The 20,522-nt window shown below is 43.2% G+C and overlaps 1 protein-coding gene across 1 annotated transcript; it reads left to right on the forward strand.

The window, feature by feature from the left end:
- The first annotated feature begins 1,614 nt into the window (after positions 1 to 1,614).
- Positions 1,615 to 20,133, forward strand: CREG2 (cellular repressor of E1A stimulated genes 2). The gene is made up of 4 exons (XM_057422266.1): positions 1,615 to 2,048; positions 4,196 to 4,365; positions 14,859 to 14,972; positions 16,507 to 20,133. The coding sequence occupies exons 1-4, from the start codon at positions 1,641 to 1,643 to the stop codon at positions 16,652 to 16,654; spliced, it is 840 nt and encodes a 279-aa protein (XP_057278249.1). The 5' UTR covers positions 1,615 to 1,640; the 3' UTR covers positions 16,655 to 20,133.
- Positions 20,134 to 20,522: the final 389 nt, after the last annotated feature.

Below are 20,522 nucleotides of genomic sequence, written 5' to 3' on the forward strand. Positions count from 1 at the left end.
CCTTGACTTCAGCAAAGCATTTGACACAGTCTCCCACAGCATCCTCACAGCTAAATTGAGGAAGTGTGGACTGGATGATCAGGTAGTGAGGTGGACTGCGAACTGGCTGAAGGAGAGAAGCCAGAGAGTTGTAGTCTATGGGGCTGAGTCTAGTTGGAGGCCTGTGACTAGTGGAGTGCCTCAAGGGTCAGTACTGGGACCGGTATTATTTAATATATTCATCAATGATTTAGATGAGGGAATTGAGTGTACTGTCAGCAAGTTTGCTGATGACACTAAGCTGGGAGGAGTGGCTGACACGCCAGAAGGCTGTGCTGCCATCCAGCGAGACCTGGACAGGCTGGAGAGTTGGGCAGGGAATAACTTGATGAAATATAACAAGGGAAAGTGTAGAGTCCTGCATCTGGGCAGGAACAACCCCAGGTTCCAGTATAGGTTGGGGAACGACCTGTTAGAGAGCAGTGTAGGGGAGAGGGACCTGGGGGTCCTAGTGGACGACAGGATGACCACGAGCCAACACTGTGCCCTTGTGGCCAAGAAGGCCAATGGCATCCTGGGGTGTATTAGAAAGGCGGTGGTTAGTAGGTCGAGAGAGGTCCTCCTTCCCCTCTGCTCTGCCCTGGTGAGACCGCATCTGGAGTATTGTGTCCAGTTCTGGGCCCCTCAGTTCAAGAAGGACAGGGAGCTGCTGGAGAGAGTCCAGCGCAGGGCAACGAAGATGATTAGGGGAGTGGAACATCTCCCTTATGAGGAAAGACTGAGGGAGCTGGGTCTCTATAGATTGGAGAAGAGGAGACTGAGGGGTGACCTTATAAGTGTCTATAAATATATAAAGGGGGAGTGTCACGAGGATGGAGCCAGGCTCTACTCAGTGGCAAACAATGATAGGACAAGGGGTAATGGGTACAAACTGGAACACAAGAGGTTCCACTTAAACTTGAGAAGAAACTTCTTCTCAGTGAGGGTGACGGAACACTGGAACAGGCTGCCCAGGGAGGTTGTGGAGTCTCCTTCCCTGGAGACATTCAAAACCCGCCTGGACACATTCCTGTGTAACATTATCTAGGTGTTCCTGCTCCGGCAGGGGGATTGGACTAGATGATCTTTCGAGGTCCCTTCCAATCTCTAGCATACTGTGATACTGTGATACTGTGAACTACACACTCAAATCTTTGCCTAATTAAAGCCTTGCTGGGGAAACATATTTAATAGCAGTGCTGCATACTTAGATGTCAAAACGAATCTCATGAGCAGAACTGATTGATGATGTCTGTCTTCTAGGACTTGGAGTCTTGCTGTTGCTTGACCCTGGTGTCCAAATGAAATCTTTCCCTGCAACATGGTCGTGCTCCCTCGTGGATTCTCCCTTTCACGATAACTGAAGGCATCCCATCACCTCTCTCCAGGCGGTTGGTTTCACCTGCCAGTTTCTGCGGCACATGTACAGGAAACTCTAGTGCGAGGTGCCCCTGCCCATGGCAGGAGGGCTGGAACTAGATGGTCTTGAGGTCCTTTCCAACCCAAACTCCCCTATGACTCTGTGACTACCGCGAGGGGAGCGGACTGCTGCGGGCCGGCGGCCGCAGGAGGGTGCTGCGGGAGCGGCGCGGTGCGGTGCGGTGCGGGCGCTGCCGCAGAAGATGTCGGCGGGGCGGCGGTGGCCGTGGTGGTGCTGGTGGCTGCCGGCGCTGCTGTGGGGCGGCGCGGGGGGGTACGTGGTGGTCAGCTCGGTGTCCTGGCCGCTGCCCGAGGGCGGGGAGGCGGCGGCGGACGAGCTGCACAGCTCCTCCACCGAGGAGGCGCTCCCCGCGCTGCTGGAGGAGGCGGGCGGCCTCTGGAAGCAGAGCTACCCGGCTTCGGCTTACCGTGAGGATGCGGCGCTGGGCTCCGGGCCGGCGGGCCGGCGGGCTGGGCAGGGCGCCGTCCCCTCCAGGATGTTCTCCTACCGCCGGGAGGGCGGCGGGGCGGCGGGCCGCGCCGGGACCGCCCGCTTCCTCGCCCGCCACAATACCTGGGGCTTCGTGGCGACTTGGGCCGCGCAAGGAAAGGTACGGTGCCCCCATGGTGTCCGGCCCGGGCAGCCGCGGACACGCGGTACCGGCCACCGAGCGCCTCGGTCTGTTGCGCCGCGGGCAGCGCCCGTACGGCAAGAGCCGAGTGCTTGGAGGAGATGATAGTAAAAACTCTTTCTAGTAATGGGAATTGTGTTTGGAGGAGCGCCGGGGGGGGAGGGGGGGGGCACGGGAAAAGCCAGAGCTTTAGGCCAGACCCAGAGCTGCAACGTTGGGTTTGGAGAGAGGGTATTTCATGCCTTGCAGCGTCCTCCTGCCCCTACTTCTGCCCCTGAACCGGCTTCTGTCCGTGCTTCTGCCCCAACTCCTGCTCTTGGCATCCCAGAGCAGGATGGAAAACAGGGAACGAGGAGGAGAAGACCCTGCTGGGCTACCACAAAATGTGTGTGTCCCACAGCTGTCCAAGCTATACCACATTAAAGGATAATAACTCTGTCATGAGCGTGAAGCAAAATAGCTGGGCTGCACTGGAGAGTCAGAGTCATTGTTTTTTCCAGCTTTAAAATATTTCTGTTTTTAAAAGGAAAGCTTGGCTGATTTAGTGGAAGTTTACGTTATTGTGAAATACAAAGTATCAGGTTAAAAAGCAGTGCCATTAAATAAATATATACATACACACAAGAGGCCTGTAATTCTACATCACATTGTCGGAAATCCTGTTAAATCATATGATCTTACCTCTTCTGGTTTATGCTCTAGCCGGAAACCCTCAGTGGAATTACAGCCATAGTGTAGTCTGTAGTTAGCTGTCTCCAGTTACAACTCAGCAGTAATACAGAAAGATCTGATTCATAACAAAATTGGGAATTGATGGGGGGGTGTTGCTGCTCTGAATGCTGAGTTATGCTGCCTGTGATCACAATTCTTTACGAGAATCCACTGTGACATTAACCATGGGTGACAGACTGAAGATTTCAGGCAATGGGAACCTGTCCTGCAATATTACTGACAGCTACTATATTTATTTTCATTGTAACTCGTAATAATAAACAGGTATTTTTTAATAAACAGCTAAGTTATGTAGCTTCATTAAAGCTTGATCTTTGAGGTCCCTTCCAACCTGGTATTCTATGATTAAAGCATTCCTTCTTAGGTATGCTAACAAGGACCACTTATAAGCAATGTAATCATTAAAATTTTTAAGGCATATGAACATTAAAAATCAGAAAGCATGCAATCCAGGTAATAACATCATCCAGGGTGTTCTTATTAACTATTCCTACTTAATTTGATTTTGCTACAAAGGATTTACCAGTTACATTGAATTAATGTATTAACTGGTAATTTTACTATTTAATGTCTAATTGACCATGAGGAAAGAAATATCTGAAGACATGAAAAAGTAGCAATTCATTAAGTATATGTCATTGCAATTTATAAGGGGATGAAAAGCATAGTAGGAGTTAAATCATTATGGAGAATGCTAATGTGTGTCACTACTGGGCAGAGATATTTTTGCAGCTGTTATATCCAGTATGTGTATGCAGGCCAGTGTATGGGAGAAAACTTAGAAAACCTGGCTCCTTGGTGTCCCTCCTCTTACATGGGAGGAGGGTTTGCTCTGGCTTGGTGGTCAAGACCCCCTCACAGCTGAGGTTCTTGCCCAGGCAGCTGAGCTGATGTCCAGCTTGGCTTCAGACACAACTCTGGCTAACATGCCTTCCTCTTGGCAAATTGACGGCAATCACATTGCAAATCAAGGCCAAAAGGGGAGGCAGAATTGGCGTAAAAAGCACGCTGAGTCAAGGCTAAATTAGGCTCTGTATGCTTTTGGGTTTCTGAAAAGGCATCAGCACTGTTTTAGAGTAAACATTTCTTGACACTGATGGCATTGATTTTAATGCACTCTAAACATTTTGAATTTGATAGTTCTTTTAAGCTCAGAGAAAGATAAAATGTTCTCTATAGTGTCATGGACAGGAATGGAAGTAATACATAGAGGAGAGATCTCTTTTCATAGAAGCGTGATAGATCTAATTTAGAAGGAGCTCTTGTCTCATGATGACAGCAGAAAGTGCGAGCAATTGGGGGTTGCTGTCCTCTCTGCTAGAGCCTTTGAAGGACTCCCCAACCTTGTAGACTATGTGCAAAGATATAACCAGCAGCTTATTTGGATTTTGCAGATCCAAGGTATGCCCTATGGGAACTGTTTGCTTCTCAGTGATGGTCCTGTCAACAACAGCACTGGAATCCCTTTCTTCTACATGACGCCAAAGGATAACACTGTGGCAGATCTCCTAAAGAATCCTGTGGCTTCTCTGACCCTTCCAGAGGTTGATGGAAATTTCTGCAGGTAACAGAGTTGATCTATCTGCCTGGTACCACTTTCAGTGAGAACAGAGTCCTCACAACATAATGCTCAGTCCCCACCTTCATTGTCCTGCTTTTATTTTTGGCTCTCACCACCAGTCACAGGCTCCTCCTAAGGTTTGTTTTACCCCAGTAAAGCATGGTAAAGAAAAGCAGATGTGTCATAGAATCATAGAATGGTTTGGATTGGGAGGGACCTTAAAGATAATCTAATTCCAACCTCCCTGCAACAAGCAGAGATACCATCCACTAGATGAGGTTGCTCCAAGCCCTGTCCAACCTGGCCTTGAACACTGCCAGGGATGGGGCAGTCACAGCCTCTCTGGGTAACATGTTCCAGTGTCTCACCATCCACACAGAGATAGCAGTGAGTTGACTTCTCCCAAATCATATGTACAGTGAACAAATCCAGATCACTGAAGCTTTACATGTGTAACATGTATGGATGTAAACTTAAAGATGATTCAATTTTCCCCTCTATTCTTGTCTCCTTGAAAAAGACGTATCTCTGCCATATGTTTGTGTTGTGGTTTGTACAGTTTCTTTACAGTCAAACGTGTGGCAAACTTGCCTGGGTCAGCCTTGTGTGAAGTGTTACTTCCAAAGGCCTCTCTATGTGAGGGGGTGCATGACACCGAAATTGTGTCAGACAGGACTCCGTTACCAAAGCAGATCTTAGCTGATATTCCAAGGAGAGAGAGAGAGAACTAGAAATCACAGGCTGCTTCAGAAAGGAATGGCACTGAAGGTTTTTACCCCAAATTAGGGTTCTTTTTGAGGGACGAGAAGTATATCTTAAGAACTGGATCACAGATTTCCCCAGCTGGGGGTTTCCTTGGGCATCATTCTGCCTCTCAAGCCCGCTAGTTGAGAACAACACTGGAAAAAGCAGTGAATTGCTGTTACGCTTGTCTGTATTTGTCTCCAGAATATACTGTTTTCCTGAAAGTTATATGGTGGCAAAATGAAAGGTTTCTTAGTCCTAAGTAGTACAGGTGATTTCAGGCTGACATCCCATTCCCAAGGAATAGAAACCATGGCTTCCCCTTGCAATGTCAAACACCAAATATGAACCTTCTATAGTAACATTCGTTAAGCTAATTCAGCTTTGAATGCTTGAGAAGGTCAACAGACTGGTGAAGTTAACACCGGAATGGTTCTGCTTGTCCCTTTAAATTATTTCATCAAATATTTTGAATTAATCTTTTAATAAATAAATTTATCAGTTCTTTCATAACAGGCTAATGGAGCTTATTCCTGCTTGCTAAGCTTTTTTGTTCAATCAAATAGTGAGCTGAATATCTAGACCAAGTGCTTAAAAATGTATGTTAAATCCTATGTCCTAGCACCTACCCAATGCCCTGTTTTTGGAGGCTCAAGGCTCAGAGCAGCTTCCATTGGTGGTAACTGCTGGTGTTAAGCACTTCTGAAAACTACACGCCCATTTCAGCACTTAAGTGTGGCCTTTCATCCTGGACTTTAAACAGTCACTCTTGAAAGTCTTTGCCTTTTATGTTTCAGCAATGTCACTGCCCAATTTACCTGTGTTTGGGAAGTGCCAACTCACCAAAGAAAGAGAAATGCTGCATGATTTATAGGAATATGAAATTCATATGCATCACAACCCTTCAAGAATATTTATTCTCTGGCTTTCTATTAAGTAACTATTAACTTCCAAACCAAACCACTACTCTTTTGTTCCATGCACCAGATACTTGGTGCTGTTTGCCTTGCAACCAGGGCAACCTGGATACTGCCATCCAACTTGCTAGTCCCCAATGCAGCCTGAGACCATGCTCTCTGGTGAGAAGAGCTCTCTGGGCATGGAGCTAAACCTGCATTTCCAAGACAGCTTAAGACAAGCTAATTGCCAGTTGTACATCCTTACTCTCCCTCCCTACCACCAGTCACATGGTGGTGCTCCCCCATTGGCTCTAGGCTTTGCCTGACCCTGAGCTGAAACATACGTCTGAAGAAACTTAACCTGACAATGAGAATAAGGTTTTCTGCCAGTCCTTCTTCCTTTCTTCCCGTGGCTGCTCCTGGCCACATAATCCCACCCCCTCCCTTCAGCTGACCATATGGTGGGCCTATTTTAGCTCTGTAACCCAGCGGAAACCTCTTCCCATTTTATTTTTCCTGGATGAGATTTCTGCTGGGCTTGTAAATTGAATCAGCTCCCCAAGAGCCATAGGAGTGCAAAAGAGAGGGGAAAGGAGAAGGTAGAGGAAAATAGGGCATCATTTTAGCATGTAACTGTACTGTAAATATTAAGCTTAATAAGAAACTGAGTACACAGATTCAGAGTCTGATCAGTGCTCCTTGCATTATTTATTTTGTTCTTACATTCAGTTTGTTTTTCATTATTTCTGTAATTCTCATCTGGAACAGATGTTGGCTGGCATTAGGGCAAAGAACAAGCAATACAGAGAATGAAAACCTGGGACATTTGTTGAGCTGCAGTATGTGTTTTTGATGATAGCTAGGAAAATGTGAGCAAGCTTTGGGGCTGTCTTACAGCCATGAAGCATGTGGCCGCTGGGACTTTAACCTTCTTTTTTCCCTTCCCCCTGTAACCAGGGTCAGAAATGACTTTACCTTTTAAACTAGCAACATGTTAAACAGTTCTACTGTTACCCCACAGGTTTCACAATAAGTGTGTCCGGGTCCCACTGGCACTGCTTGGGGTGACCTATCCCCATCACTGCCTGCAGCACTGGATCCACCACAGCTGGCACAGTCAGCTTGCCGCCTCTGCTGCCAGCACCCAAAGCCTCCCTTTGGGGGTGCACTCTACCTGCCAGAATAGCCAGGCTGTGCCATGCAAACAGCACATAGCATCCCCAGTGCAGAGCTTTGTGTGGTGGCGCAGGGTCTCTATAGCAGGTTTCTTCCTCTTTACTTACGCTATGTGAGAGGTAGACCTTTTGTGCTGAGAGACCTCAGGTCCTGTTAATATTAAAATAGTATCAGTGAGATTTTATTGCAAAGGAAATTGTCATTTACAGATGGTTTTAATACCAGAAGTTCTCTTGGTCAAGAGCATTGTCAAATGTTTTGGCTTCAAAATAATTATACAAAATAGCTAAATGAATAATGTTCTTCGTGAGAAAGTTTGTGTCCTTGTACGACAACAATGTGTTTGTATCTTGTTTTCACGTGGAATTTTATTATAATTTCATTATTAACCTGAGTTAGAATTTCATTATTAACATGAGTTGCAAGTGTTACAATAAATGTGGAAGCTGGTCAATGCCTGCAGTCACTGCTCCTGGGAGTATTTGGCACTCTCCTGAAAAATGCTTCTGACCTATTGCACACAAAAGAAATCTCTGGCCTTTAGAAAGAAAACATAACTGACATTTCAATAGTCTTTTTGTATCTAATGAGTTTCAAGTGACTTGTGTGTGTGTACATCAATTTGATATTAAATTTATTTAATAGCGGATTTCATTTGTTTTGTTTCAGAACAGATCATGCTCCAAACCTTGACAATAAATATTTTCACTTTCAAGGATGTGAGGGATAGAGAGTGGCCTTTTTGGTGCTTCAGGCTTAATATTTAATCAGCTGGAGAGAAAAATTGAAAAGCCTAAACCAGTAAGAGAAATAACATTAAATAATGAAAGAAAGAGAGCTGTTATGCATCTGAATATGCACTAATTGCAAGACATTACAATGTTGCAGCTACAGTCTGGATTCCTCATCTCTGACCTAGAGACTGCCATTTCCCAGAGGGTGAGGACTGCATTTCTCTCAGAAGGCTCTCTGACGGCCGGGATAGAAAAAGCGTTGGTTAGCAATGACACTGCACCATATCTGAAGGCCGGTAAATGGATAATAGAGGCAAGAAAAATTAAATGGTTCAGGGCTATAAATAGACTAAGCTGGCATGTCTGTGCCATAGGCAAGCTGAAAAGATTAAGTCCCATTCTTAGAGCTTTCAGAGGGAGCGAGCCGGAGCCCAAATAGAGCAGCTATTGTTCTAAGTGCATTTCCCAACACACAGGCTGCTCAGAGGATCCCTCTTTCCAGGGAGGCTCCTGGGCCTGCCTCATTACAGCTGCAGTCTGGAAAACAGGCAATTAGTTTTAAACGTGTGTCGCCTCCTTGACATCAGGTTCAGCACATTTGCAGGGATCAACTACAGCCTTCCTGGAGAGAGAGCATTTACACGGCTGCCATGACCCGGTTTTCACACAAGGGAAAAAGAAAGAAAAGCAACGAGCTTGGGGTCAGTCCAACGTTTGTTTTCCTTTGCTATTAGTTTGGAGAATGGTATTTCAAATCCACACTGCAGACTGCGAGTGATTCTGCAGGACTTGAGTTCCTCTCCTGGTTTATGACCTGCATCATAAACCAGGGTGGCTCCATTTTATCCTCCATGCTCACGTACTGCTTGAAGTAGCAGATTAGCACAACCAGGCAGATGTCTTCAGTGTATATAAACTGGCTCCATAAGTTTCCTAAACTGTACATTGAGAAGGCTGGCAGGAAGTGCTGACCATCTCCAGTGCTTCTGGATACCACCAGGCCATGGGCAGAGGAGAATAATTATGTGGGTTAGGGTCCCTGCTGTGTGGTGGATCAGCAGCATGCATAAAACTGCCCATTTCATTCCTGGGCAATCCTGAGATGATAAGCTTGCCATATGGGAGGCAGGCACACCCTTGGAGATGCCAGTTGTCCCTCCAACATACAGCTACCCCTGGGTTTGTAGAGTCACTGCCTGTTAATACAAGGATGTAACAAAGCAATTTGGTACTGCACCTTCACACAAAGAGAAGTGACGCACACAGAAGACAAAGGTTGAATTCAGACATCCCTCAATTTTTGAGGTTCTGTGGCACAGACACATTTCTAGTTCTGGTATTTATATTGGCCCTTTTTAATCATGTACAAAAAATTATGTCAGTACTGTTCCTCAAAAATCTATCTTTAAAAAAATCAGGAAGATACCAAATTAGAAAGTCAAATATGAAACCTGCTATCATCATGACCCAATGCACACAATATAGCTCTAAATTACTATTTTTTTTTCCTGTATTCTCAAATAACCAACTTCCCAAAGTCCCTTTCTAGTGAAGTCGTATGTGTTTCTCTGACTCTGTTTACAAAAATAGTTGTTGCTGTGATTCCTTTTTTCTCCCCCATGAATTGTTTATGGTTAACTATATAAAAGTTTCCTGTCTGAAACATAGAGTCTAGCCAAAGGAATGAGTTGTTATTGTCAATGAAGACAGACAAACAGACTGACTTCACTTAACAAATTCTAATTAAAACACTTTAGGAAGGATTATCTTCTAGAAAGAGTGAAATTATTTAAAACATGAAAACAAGCATATTGGATACAGGCTCACTTAGATGCAGGATAGCCATTGTACCACTACTCTGCAGCTCCCAAGTCTGAGTTTAGATTCAGAACAGCAGATTCTTCTTCCGAAAGCAAAAGCAAAGATGCCTTGTAACTATTTTTGCTGGCTCTCAAAGATGGCTGATAAAGAAATTCTTGACAAAATCAGAGCAGGGTAGGGCAAAACTGCCCAGCTGTATCCAGCGGAAGGCCAGCAACAGCTTTTGAGATTATGAAATTGCTTTCAGCAGAGATTTTGTTTGACGTTCATGCCACGCAGATTAGCAGTACCAATACATTCGTTCTGCTTCAGAGACTGTGGGTAGTTAGTGGTGAGCAAATGAAATGTATGAGGAGGATAACTTGCTTTTCAAAATTAATCACATTTATGAATCAAAATTATAAACACTTTACAATAAATCTCTGAGGACACAGCATTTCATCCCTCCCTTTCTGTAGATTTTAGGGGACAAGAAACCATATGATGTATTCTGTGTACTAGAAAATAACTCTTAAGTCTTCAGTTTGGGGCTAGGTGAAGAGGAGCCCTGTGCGCGGTGACAGGGTTCTTACCTTGCATCTGTGGGAGGTGACAAGGACAAGTTGTTCCAGCAGCCAGTCCCCACCTCCCTAATTGCATGGTTTTGCATGGCAGCAGCTGCTGCTGCTATAGGAGAGGTGAGGATGTGTGGAGACAGTCATTGTCCTTACGCCACACATGAGCTGAATGTGCTAAAGTAGGAAAAAATGTAGGAAGACTCTTTTCTTGGGCTTTTTTCTTAGTGCTCTGCATTAGGAGAAAGCTCTTTTCCAACTTCTGTTCTCTTCTATTTTGCCCATGAAGTAAAGGGGTAAAAGCAATGCTTTCTTACAGGGCAGGAAGAACTGCATTCAGAGGAGATGGGAAGGATTAATGGATCCTGACAGGGAGGATGTAAGATCATGCTGTTTCTTCAGATGGGTAGAAGAGGATGGTACCTCCTCTGGGGGAAAAGGAGGCTGGGGAATCATAGAATCATGGAATGGGGGATAGGGCATCTGCAACTTCTGTGGGCAACCTGTTCAAGTGTCTCACTGCCCTCACAGTAAAGAATTACTTGCTAATATCTAAATCTCCCCTCTGTCAGTTTAAAGCCATTCCTCCTTGTCCTATCACTAGATGCTCCTGTAGAAATCCCCTTTCCAGATTTCTTGTAGGTCCCCTTTAGGTAGTGGAAGTTGCTCTAAGGTCTCCCGGAGCCTTCTTTTCTCCAGGCTAAACAACCCCAACTCTCTCAGCCTGCTTTCACAGCAGAGGTACTCCAGGCCTCTGATCTTCTTGGCCCTCTGGATTCGCTCCAACAGGTCTTCATCCTTATTATGTTGGGGCCCCACAGCTGAATGCAGTAGTGCAGGTGGGATCTTACAAGAGCAGAGTAGAGGGGGAGAATCACCTCACTTGACCTGCTGGTCACGCTTCTTTTGATGCAGCCCAGTAAGAAGAAAAAGAGACTCCTCTCCATAGAACCATGCTTCCTTCCCCAATACCTCAAGCATTACTGAAACCCTCCTGCCTTCCTCCTACTGGTTCCTTCTTGGGGACAACCTGGCTTTCCTTCCTAAATGCCTCCCAAAGTCCTGTTTTGTCTTTACTACTCATCTGCGCCTGATCTGTTTCACCTCAATAACGGACTGTGGAGGCTGAAAATGAACCTAATACTCAGGAATACTTTTGGTCAGAAACCAGGAGACAGAGTGCTGTTAGTCAAAGCAGAGATCTCAGCTGTGAAATGGAATCCTAACAAAGTCCCAACATGATCACCTTCTGTGCCAATATAATCACATCAGCCTTCATGAAATATGGGTTCATAAGATCTGGACTTTGCTAATTGCTGTATAGGGACCTTCTAATTAAAATGCAAGAGATGGATGGTGTAGTAAACAATTTAATGAGTAGGTGGCACTCTACTCTGAACCACTCTTGAACCATGACCCAGAAAGTGCGGAAGTGGTACACGGTAAAACAAGTGGGATGTGTTGATCAGCAGTGAGCAGCATTGCATCTCTGTTGGGAAACATATTTCACTTGGACAGAGATTTCTCCTCAAGTTCAGTAAAGCTGCCACCTTTGTAAGTGAATGTAGCTCATGATCTCATCTCACATGCTTGGAAGAGGCAACTGCCTATCTAGTTTGCTCAGTGTAATCAGGGGAACAGAGACAATATATTCTTCTGTCTTCACAAATCGGATGAATGATGTAGATGATCCCTCTTAATGCACTGTGTTCTTATAAAATGTATAAACTGAATCTTCTTCCATTTATTTTGGCTTCCCCCAGTTTCTGCAACAATGTGTATGTATTTTAAACAAGCATTACAAATGTATTTCCTATGACTTGGTGTCCTCTCAGAGTTCCCTGCTTTCCCTTCTCCTTGGGAGAACTCTCTACTTTACCATAGCCCCATGTTTCCTAGAGAGAGAGACATTGTCAGCGGCATGCTGTCTGTCCCCCCGCTCTTATCCGCAGTTAGCAGCACACAGATGTTATGTAAAGTCTCTCCTCCACACCTACTTGTTCTTGTGCCAGCAAAGATAAAAGGAACCCAAGGACTGAGAGCTGAATATGTTTGTTTCTACAGAAGGCACGAAGTGACTAGTGAATGCATGGTTAGGCCTCTACATGATATGAGGGAGGAATATTTTAGTAAATATACCTGTTTATCCCTAGTATCCCTTTATTATCGTTAGTAAAAATATGAAATGTATCCCTGGCCGTATCCATTTACTCCTAGGAAGCAAAGCCTGAATTTACATTAGTTGCAGTGGCAATACAACTGAGAATTTCAGAACTGTTCACAATGGAGTCAGAAGTGATAGCTGTAAGTTTAGGGGTTTTTGATGGTTTAAAACGTATAAAAGTCATCACACATTATTAGGGAAGTACTATGCCAAAACCGATGCAGAAATAGATTTACTTCAGAATATGAAGGGCTCCTTTGATAAAAAAATACTAACGCTAATGGAAGATTAGAAAACAAGGCTCCTATTCTGAAACAGAAAACCTGTGATAAGAGGCAGCACTAAAAGCAAAGCCAACAAAGTAATAACGCAGCATACTGAACTCAAATGTATCATTCTCCTGTTCAACTCTTCCAAAACTTTATCTAACAAGATTTCAACAAATAATTTGTTTGCCTCATGTCCCAGAAGAACAAACTGACCCTCCAGAATATTATTCCAATGTGCAAAATTCAGCATAAATAACTTTTACTGGGAAGATAGTATTGTGTGTGTTGCTCAGTTTAACACCCTGACTCACGAGAACATACAGAAAACTGCAAACAGAAGAAGGAGACACGGTGAAAAACAGAAATAAAACCATTCCAGATATAGAGGTACAGTGTGTGGTTTTTGCTGTCAGCCAAATATGTGAAGAGCGGTTTTTCCTGTAAATCAGAGGAGTCACATCTGACACTAGTCCTATCAGGTGAAAAAGAGTCTTGGCAAAGGCAGGCAGGATTCACTGCTTAATGACAACAGGAGCTATACCCAAGACAGGCATTTGCAAATACTCCTGCTTTTCCCTGCTCTTCAGTTGTTTTACATTACTGTTAAGCTGCAGAGGAAATGGTGTATGAATAAACCAAACCCAGTGCCAGAGTAGGGAATGCAGATTTTCAGGTACTCAGAACACCATTCATTCACTGCTTCATTTAAAAAAAAATAAAAAATGTGCTACAGAAAATTGCACCCTTATTAATTGATATGAACAGAAAGTTTGAGCTTGATGTTTGGCAGCTGCCTTTCCTCTCATGCTGAAAGTGTGGCAGAGGAAAAAAGACTATGAGTGGAGTTTGTCCAGAGAGCTGAACACCCTCTTCAGATAACTGCTGTTCCAGACTGAACAGGATGCTGAAAAATCATCCCAGAGATGATGTGACTGCAAATGGCTCTTTGGAGTTCAGGCTACAGATGGTGCCAAGTGCTTACTGGGCATACCTGAGTATCAATCAGCCCGCTATACTTCCTTGTGTCCCTCTGTTCACAGCCCTATCCATAAAAGCAAGTTCTTTATCCAGTGAGCCACACTCTTTCATAACCATCTGTGGGGAATCTGCAGGTGTTAAATTGCTGCAGGATGATGTCCATATGTTTCCTGCAATAGACATATACTGAGAATTATATCCCTCTCCCCACAAAACCAAAAAAGCCACTGCAGATTGCACGCAGTTAAGGCTAAAGGGCCCAAACCAAGATCTTTAAGTAAACTTGCACAGAGATAAGAATGTAATTTACTGTGATTTGCTGCTTCCGATTAAAACACAGAGAAGAAAAAATGCAGTCTTCGTTTCTTAATGTAGTTTTTCGGGTTCATGTTCTTACGTGAGGAGACAGTCCTGTGAGATGCTGAACAAGCTCAAAATACTAGCAATGGGACTTGGGGCTGTCACCAAGATCAGGCATTTGCAGTCATTTCATAAAGCTTTTCTTTGTGACTAATCAATTTACTTATGATTTATATCCTTGTATTCTATATGTTAGAGTCAGCAATTGCCTGGCAGCTACTAATGGGTATTATTTATTATTACTGTATAGAAAGCCAAAAATCAACAAGTACCTTCCCTGTCTTGGTCTGAAGGATGAAGGCAGTTGAAGAATTTTTTTTTAATAGATCTTACTTGTCTCTTTGGTGTAAAGCAATTGAAAAATGGGTAAAAATGAACAAGGATTGAGTTTATAGGATAGGCACAAGGAAAAGATTGTATCTTTTTATGCATAAATACAGGTATGAACACTTATTTTGTATGCATAGGCATTGACTAACCATCTCACTAGTTCTTTTTAGAATCCTGAATTCAGGTTTGTACGTATGTCTGGGAAAACTGCCGTTTCCACATTTTTTACTATCTAGCATATATTAATCCAGGTTTTGAGAATACAAATTAAGATTAAGCAAGTATCTACAGCAGAGAGCTGTTTCAGGTGAGTATTCCTTAAAGACCCTTCTCAAATGTTAGAAAAGACCTGCAAGGCTTGACAAAATATTCCATCTTTTTTGTATGTGAGCAGGAGTTTGTGTTTCTCAAAAAAAACCTTAACAAAGAAACCAAGCTATTACACGAGCATTCTTCTCTGTGCACAGAAAAAACGTAATTGATCCAGAAGATCCAAGGTGCACCAGGCTGACTCTCATGGGACAGATGGTCATGGTGCCTCCTGAGGAAGTGGAATTTGCCAAGCAAGCGATGTTTTCCAGGTCTGTATATAACAGGCATATAGTAGGGTGTAACCCGCAGGTTTGAGACAAATATATGGATGTGGTATAGAAAATCTGAGCGGTTAACAAGCCATATCTTTACTTTGGGCCACAAAGCATGTTGGCTTCTGTGTGGTTTGGAATGACAGGCAGAGCTGTGAGACTTCCTTTTAACTCTTGAGGTAATGAAATACGAACATGCAATTAATCGGTGTTGGACTCCAGTAAGGCACGTGGTTTATGATCTGGGATTATGAAAATACTTCATCTGGCTGCAAGGAGAGATTCCATAAATCCAGGGTTTATTTGTTACCTTTAATGATTCTTCCCCACCTTAGGACAGGTAGTGCTCTTCAGATACTCAAGAGACAGAGCAGAGCTCTGTTGCCTCTGGACTTACACCTATTGTAGGGTGGAGCTCACAGGTTTTTATTACCTCTCCTGAGGTACCATGATAAGTGCTACCAAAGCCATAGCACTTACCAAACACCTTTCTTTGAACAGATGCAAGCCCAGCCCAGACACATACACACACACACAGGGTGTGCCCCTGTGCCCTCCAGTGGGTTTTCAGAATAACAGGCCAGAAAAGCCAGAACCTTAGTTTACACACACCTCCCACACTGATTGCCAGGGATGGTCCTCAAGGCACACCCTGCCTGGTCAATCAAATACTGCCAGGAAACTGGGATGAGCTTACGCCATCTGACACTGGCAGCAGCTGGAGCCACTTCCCAGTGTCACCATTGTGTATGCTCAAAGGGACAACTCAGAAAATGGTGTGAAAGCCCAGCTAACCCAAGAGGTTGCCAAACCAACCATCTTCTCTGCAGAGGCAGAGGAGCACTGGGCCAGCCCTGCCTGGACTGGCATCACTTTCACCTGTGCTTCCGTGAACACTGCAACTTGAGCTGGTTTATCTGCTCCGTGCACTGCTGCTGAGCATCCCACAGCATCCTCTGCAGATGCACTTGCTGGGACTTGGGGACCAGATGTCTGCACCCAGTATTGATGGTGGGGAGGGTCTCTCTGAGCTAGCTGTTAAGGGCAAGCCCAAGAAATAAGACAGAATTACAGGGTGAGAAGGTTCTAGCAGGCAACAGATGAAGGCTGTGCTCTGTGCTAGCCAGTTTTATTAGCTCTCCTGCCATACCACAACTTCTGCCAAAGATGCTGTATTTTCAGAACACTGTTTCCTTTGAACAGATACAAACACAACCTTGACACCTATTCACAGAATCTCCTCTAACTGTTTTTCACTTACTTAAGAGACCAAACAACATCTCCCTTTAGAGGTGTGGTTCTGCAACAGGGGAAGGTGGTGTCTTGCCTTCATTGCAGTTGTTGCCAGACCAGGGTGGGGAAGATTGTAAAAACTTACTGCAAGGGAGGGAAAAGAAAGATGAATGGTGGTGGTTCTCAGATCTCAGGTTTCAATGGCTGAGCACAGTAGGCTAAAGAAAAAAACAGACTATGCATGTGCCTTGGCACATCTTTCAAGGCTTTTGGTTTTTCCTCTTCTTTGTCCTTTCAGGCACCCTGTGGTAAGAAAGTGGCCTAGAAGCTATGAGTGGTTCTTCATGAAAATGAACATTGAGCACATCTGGCTTCAAAGCTGGTATGGAGAGGTTTCTGCCATTGCAGTAGAAGAGTATTTAAAAGCAGCTCCAACTAAAGGATGATTGAATGGGCTTTGAGATAGAGCCCTCCTGAGTTTCCTTTCCAAACACATTTAAAGCCTTTTGCTGGATGGTTACTTCACAGTGATTTTTTTTTTTCTTTCCCCGGAAGTCTTCAAAATAGCCCAGTCTTACACAGGACAGAGTGAAAAATAAACCAACACAGACTTTCCAATTATAAAGGAGAAATGGATACTAGCCCTACCCTGCAATGTACAAACTTGTCATTTCAAACAGGCAGTGCATCATCTTAAATGCTGCTTAAAAATGCTTTGTATCTGTTTGGTTTGACTCCTATTGCTGTGCACCCAGAAGGAAACTACAGTATCGGCTAAATATAATGTTCTGATATACAGAAAAAGCAAACTGCCTACTCAGAACTCTCTATGCATTGTGGAGGTATTAACTGCTGCTTGATCTCCCGTTATTTGTAAGTACTCTTCAGAGGAATTTAATCACTGAAAATTTAGATATTTAAGCTAAAACTCTGCTGAAGCTGTCCTCATTTCCTAACTTGTATTTTCTACATGTGCTTTTCCCTAACTAGATAATTTGATACTTCACTTGGAAATTGAGTAGAAATTCTTTTAGTAGAAAAAATGCAAGCAGCTCAAACAACGTGGCTCCAATATGACTTGTCTCTCATTGACACAAAGCTGGTTGAACACATTAAGGGCCAAAACCAAATCAGCCCCACAAGGATTATCCTATTACAAGTATAAACATCCTCATAAGAAGAATTTAAGTAAATGTTCTCAGCTAGCCTGTTCCTGCTATGAGACAAGAAAAGTATTTTTAATGGCCTGTAGTCCTGATTCTTTTTTTTTCATCCTTCTTCCAGCCACCACTTTATTTTTAACCTATTTGTGCAACTGATTTTTGCAAACCATCACCAACTCATCTAGGGGTCGAGCCAGTCCTGTAACACTGTTTCCTCACCAACTTTTAAAGGGCTTGTTCCTGAATTTATTTTTTAAAGAAGCCTAAAGATAGGTATATATCTCAGGCCATGAAAAGCTAATTTTCCTCGTGTGGAAAGTGCAAACTTTGTTGCAAATACATTATGAATAGGTGCCTCATGTGATAGTACCAGAAGAGTTTAAAGGTGTTTTATTCATCTTCAGCCCTTTCTCTAGATGTGCTGGTGAACTGCAGTTCCTAAGTGTATCACAGTAAGAAAGTTCCCATGGCTAACAAGCCAAGTCATTACACTGTTTGAAAATTACATGACTGTTCTGTGATATTAAGAAAGAGACAGATTGAGATGGGGTTTCTGTGCCTGTGGGGAAGGAAGGTTCTCCAGCCTCCCTAGAAGAGCATCTGAGCTTTGGACACCAGCCCGCACCATGACAGGTCTGAGGAAGAACCTGAGTCCCTGGGCAAGTGACCTGAGCTTGTACAGGTTAATCCCTGGGTAAAGCTCAGAGGCAGCTGCATGAGCTATGACCAGCTGGAAACCAATTAAGTGTAGCTGATCTTATTTTTTTCAGGCATGGAAAAGGGGAGTCATTCCCAGAGCACAGCTAGGCACTATGCTGGTTTAACTTACCAGGGGCCACTTAGCCCTTGGACGGGCCCAAGGCTCTGGGCATCATGACCATTCCTGATATTCTGTAAGAAATGAAGACAAATGTTGGGGGGAAAACTTTGTTTAGACACTCATTAAGCCCTTTTTTTTCTTGTCTCATTACCAGAGACTCTGGTAGCAGTGCAGATATTTGCAGAGGTATATGCAAGAGGAGGATATGTCCTGCCTGCTTCTATTTCTCTTTTTTTTTTCTTCTTGACAAATGAACAGCATTTTCCGATTTGAGTTTGCCCCAAATCTTTCACTGTGTAGTACTGAAGCAAAACAGCCCATCCTGTAAGATTTATAGATACCATCAAGCGAAATCCTCCTTGATTCACATCATTTTCCCATGGAGATCTTTGTCAACTGCGGATCTGATACTTTGCCCATTAGGATTAATGGGACTTTTAAGTTCGACATCAACAGGCAGAATACTAGACCCTGTAAGGGAATCTCCAGAGTCCAATGTTTCAGTGGAAACTCTAATTACATGTTTCATTATCCCAGTTCACTACTATTCCTAGAGAAACCTGACCTGCCTATTCTGTCCCCTGCCCCTAAACACACACAGACGCGCACAGATTAAACAAATCCAGTGTACAAGCTTAATGTTTAAACAAACTGAAGAAGAGAGGAAGAATTTTACAAATGCTGTTGTTACTGTACTCTCAATTTCACTTACATCCTTAGACAGCCTGGTAACAGTGACATGGTCCTATGTTATGTCCATTAACTTATTAATGCTCTTGCCTTAAAGCAGTAAGGGATTGTATCAATGATGTTCAGTAGAGCTTTAACTGTTTAAGAAGTTTTGAATTTACAATACCCTATATAGCGTGGGCTGTCTCCGTGCACACCTCGATTACTTAGAGTAACTCTTGTATTGTAAATTGACACATTTATCAAGAAGCTTTTCTATATGGACCTGCCATGAGGCTCTTGACAAAACCTCAAAACATAAAATGGTGATAGCATATAAAGTGACAAAAGGGGTTTCAAGAATAAATACTTGTATCACCTATTCTCATTTCATGCTTCCTTCTCCCAAAGAATAGCTACCATAAAAGTCCTTGAAAGTCTGCAGAAATTCATCAAAATATGATCTGTAGGTTTTGAATGGCATTTTCTAGACTAAAAAAGGGAGGAGATGGCAGTTTGTCTTAACTGGGCTTTGCATTAGTAATTATATGCTAGTTCCATTTTTTCTTTAAAGTGACAGATGTCTCAAGTGATATTGGTCGCCATATGGTAAGTGATCTTTGTTAAAGCTTTTAACCCAAAGAATGTTATTGAGATATCATAATAAAATTGTAGTCCTTTGAGACTGTAAAGGGTCTGATCTTGCTTCAGTTAAGTCAATAGCAAAAATCCTATTTATTTTCTGTGCTTTAATTATTAGATAAAATAAGCATTTTAATAAAAGGTCTTGATAAGCCCTTATGAATTTATTGAACATTTCAACTACCTGACTGTAATTTATTTCCATGTGTTCTGCATTTTAGTTATTTCTGTAGCTTCCCCAAAAAATCTTGTTGTGCAATATGTATTATTTAAAACATTAACTGTGGTTTTGCAATATTTAAGAGATGCATTTAGTCATGTCTGTATACTTGCTGAAAAAAAGGAAGACAAAGTTCTAAACTTGGGTTCTCACTTTTTGCTAATTTGTGCAAAGGCATTGCATGAGCAGGATTTAAGCACAGACAGTTTGAACCGCTGTTCTTATTTAACCAAAGAATGCTCCATTTCTGATAAAATTTTCAGCACACCAGTGAATGAAATACAACATGTCTCATTTCTAGATGTCTACTGCAATTTGCAATGTATTTTGACCTCTAAAGATACTGAATGTTGTTAACAAAATGTCTATTGAGAAGAAATGCAAATAAAACACATTTCAAAGTAGAAACTACAGCTGGAATATTCTTCAGTCTGCAGTACAGCATTAGCCAGAGTAAATGACCTTTTGCTGACAGTGATTATAATTTCTATCTGATCTGAACATCTGTCTTGGTACAGCCTCACTTTTTTCTGAGGAGAACAGTCTAGCCAAGCGCCTTTATCTTTCCTTTGTCTTCTCATTACTGTCAGCTTTGCTTTCTGCTTTCACCGTGGCAATTAAATGTCACTCTTAACAATGTTTGCTCTTCTCTTCTGCAGGTAGGGACTGAGCATTCATCTCTCAGGTGTGCATTAATGGTGTTTTGGAAGTTTCCTCGGTGCTATTTTTTGCTTTACTCTTACAAATTCATGTTACAGCTTGTTCTCTGCTGTCTGCTCTCCCCTGGCACGTTTCCTTAA

This window comes from Pezoporus wallicus, unplaced genomic scaffold, assembly GCF_028554395.1.
Source record: "Pezoporus wallicus isolate ANWC-B61680 ecotype Strahan unplaced genomic scaffold, APGP_CSIRO_Pwel_v1 contig_5785, whole genome shotgun sequence".
Taxonomy (NCBI): domain Eukaryota; kingdom Metazoa; phylum Chordata; class Aves; order Psittaciformes; family Psittacidae; genus Pezoporus; species Pezoporus wallicus.

What these genes read in the sequence shown, in the direction of transcription:
- CREG2 (XM_057422266.1), top strand. Translation starts at nt 1,641, where the DNA reads ATGTCGGCGGGGCGGCGGTGGCCGTGGTGGTGCTGGTGGCTGCCGGCG. An exon ending in GTTGATGGAAATTTCTGCAG is followed by an intron (nt 4,366 to 14,858) that starts GTAACAGAGTTG and finishes CTCTGTGCACAG; the next exon opens with AAAAAACGTAATTGATCCAG. An exon ending in AAGCAAGCGATGTTTTCCAG is followed by an intron (nt 14,973 to 16,506) that starts GTCTGTATATAA and finishes TTGTCCTTTCAG; the next exon opens with GCACCCTGTGGTAAGAAAGT.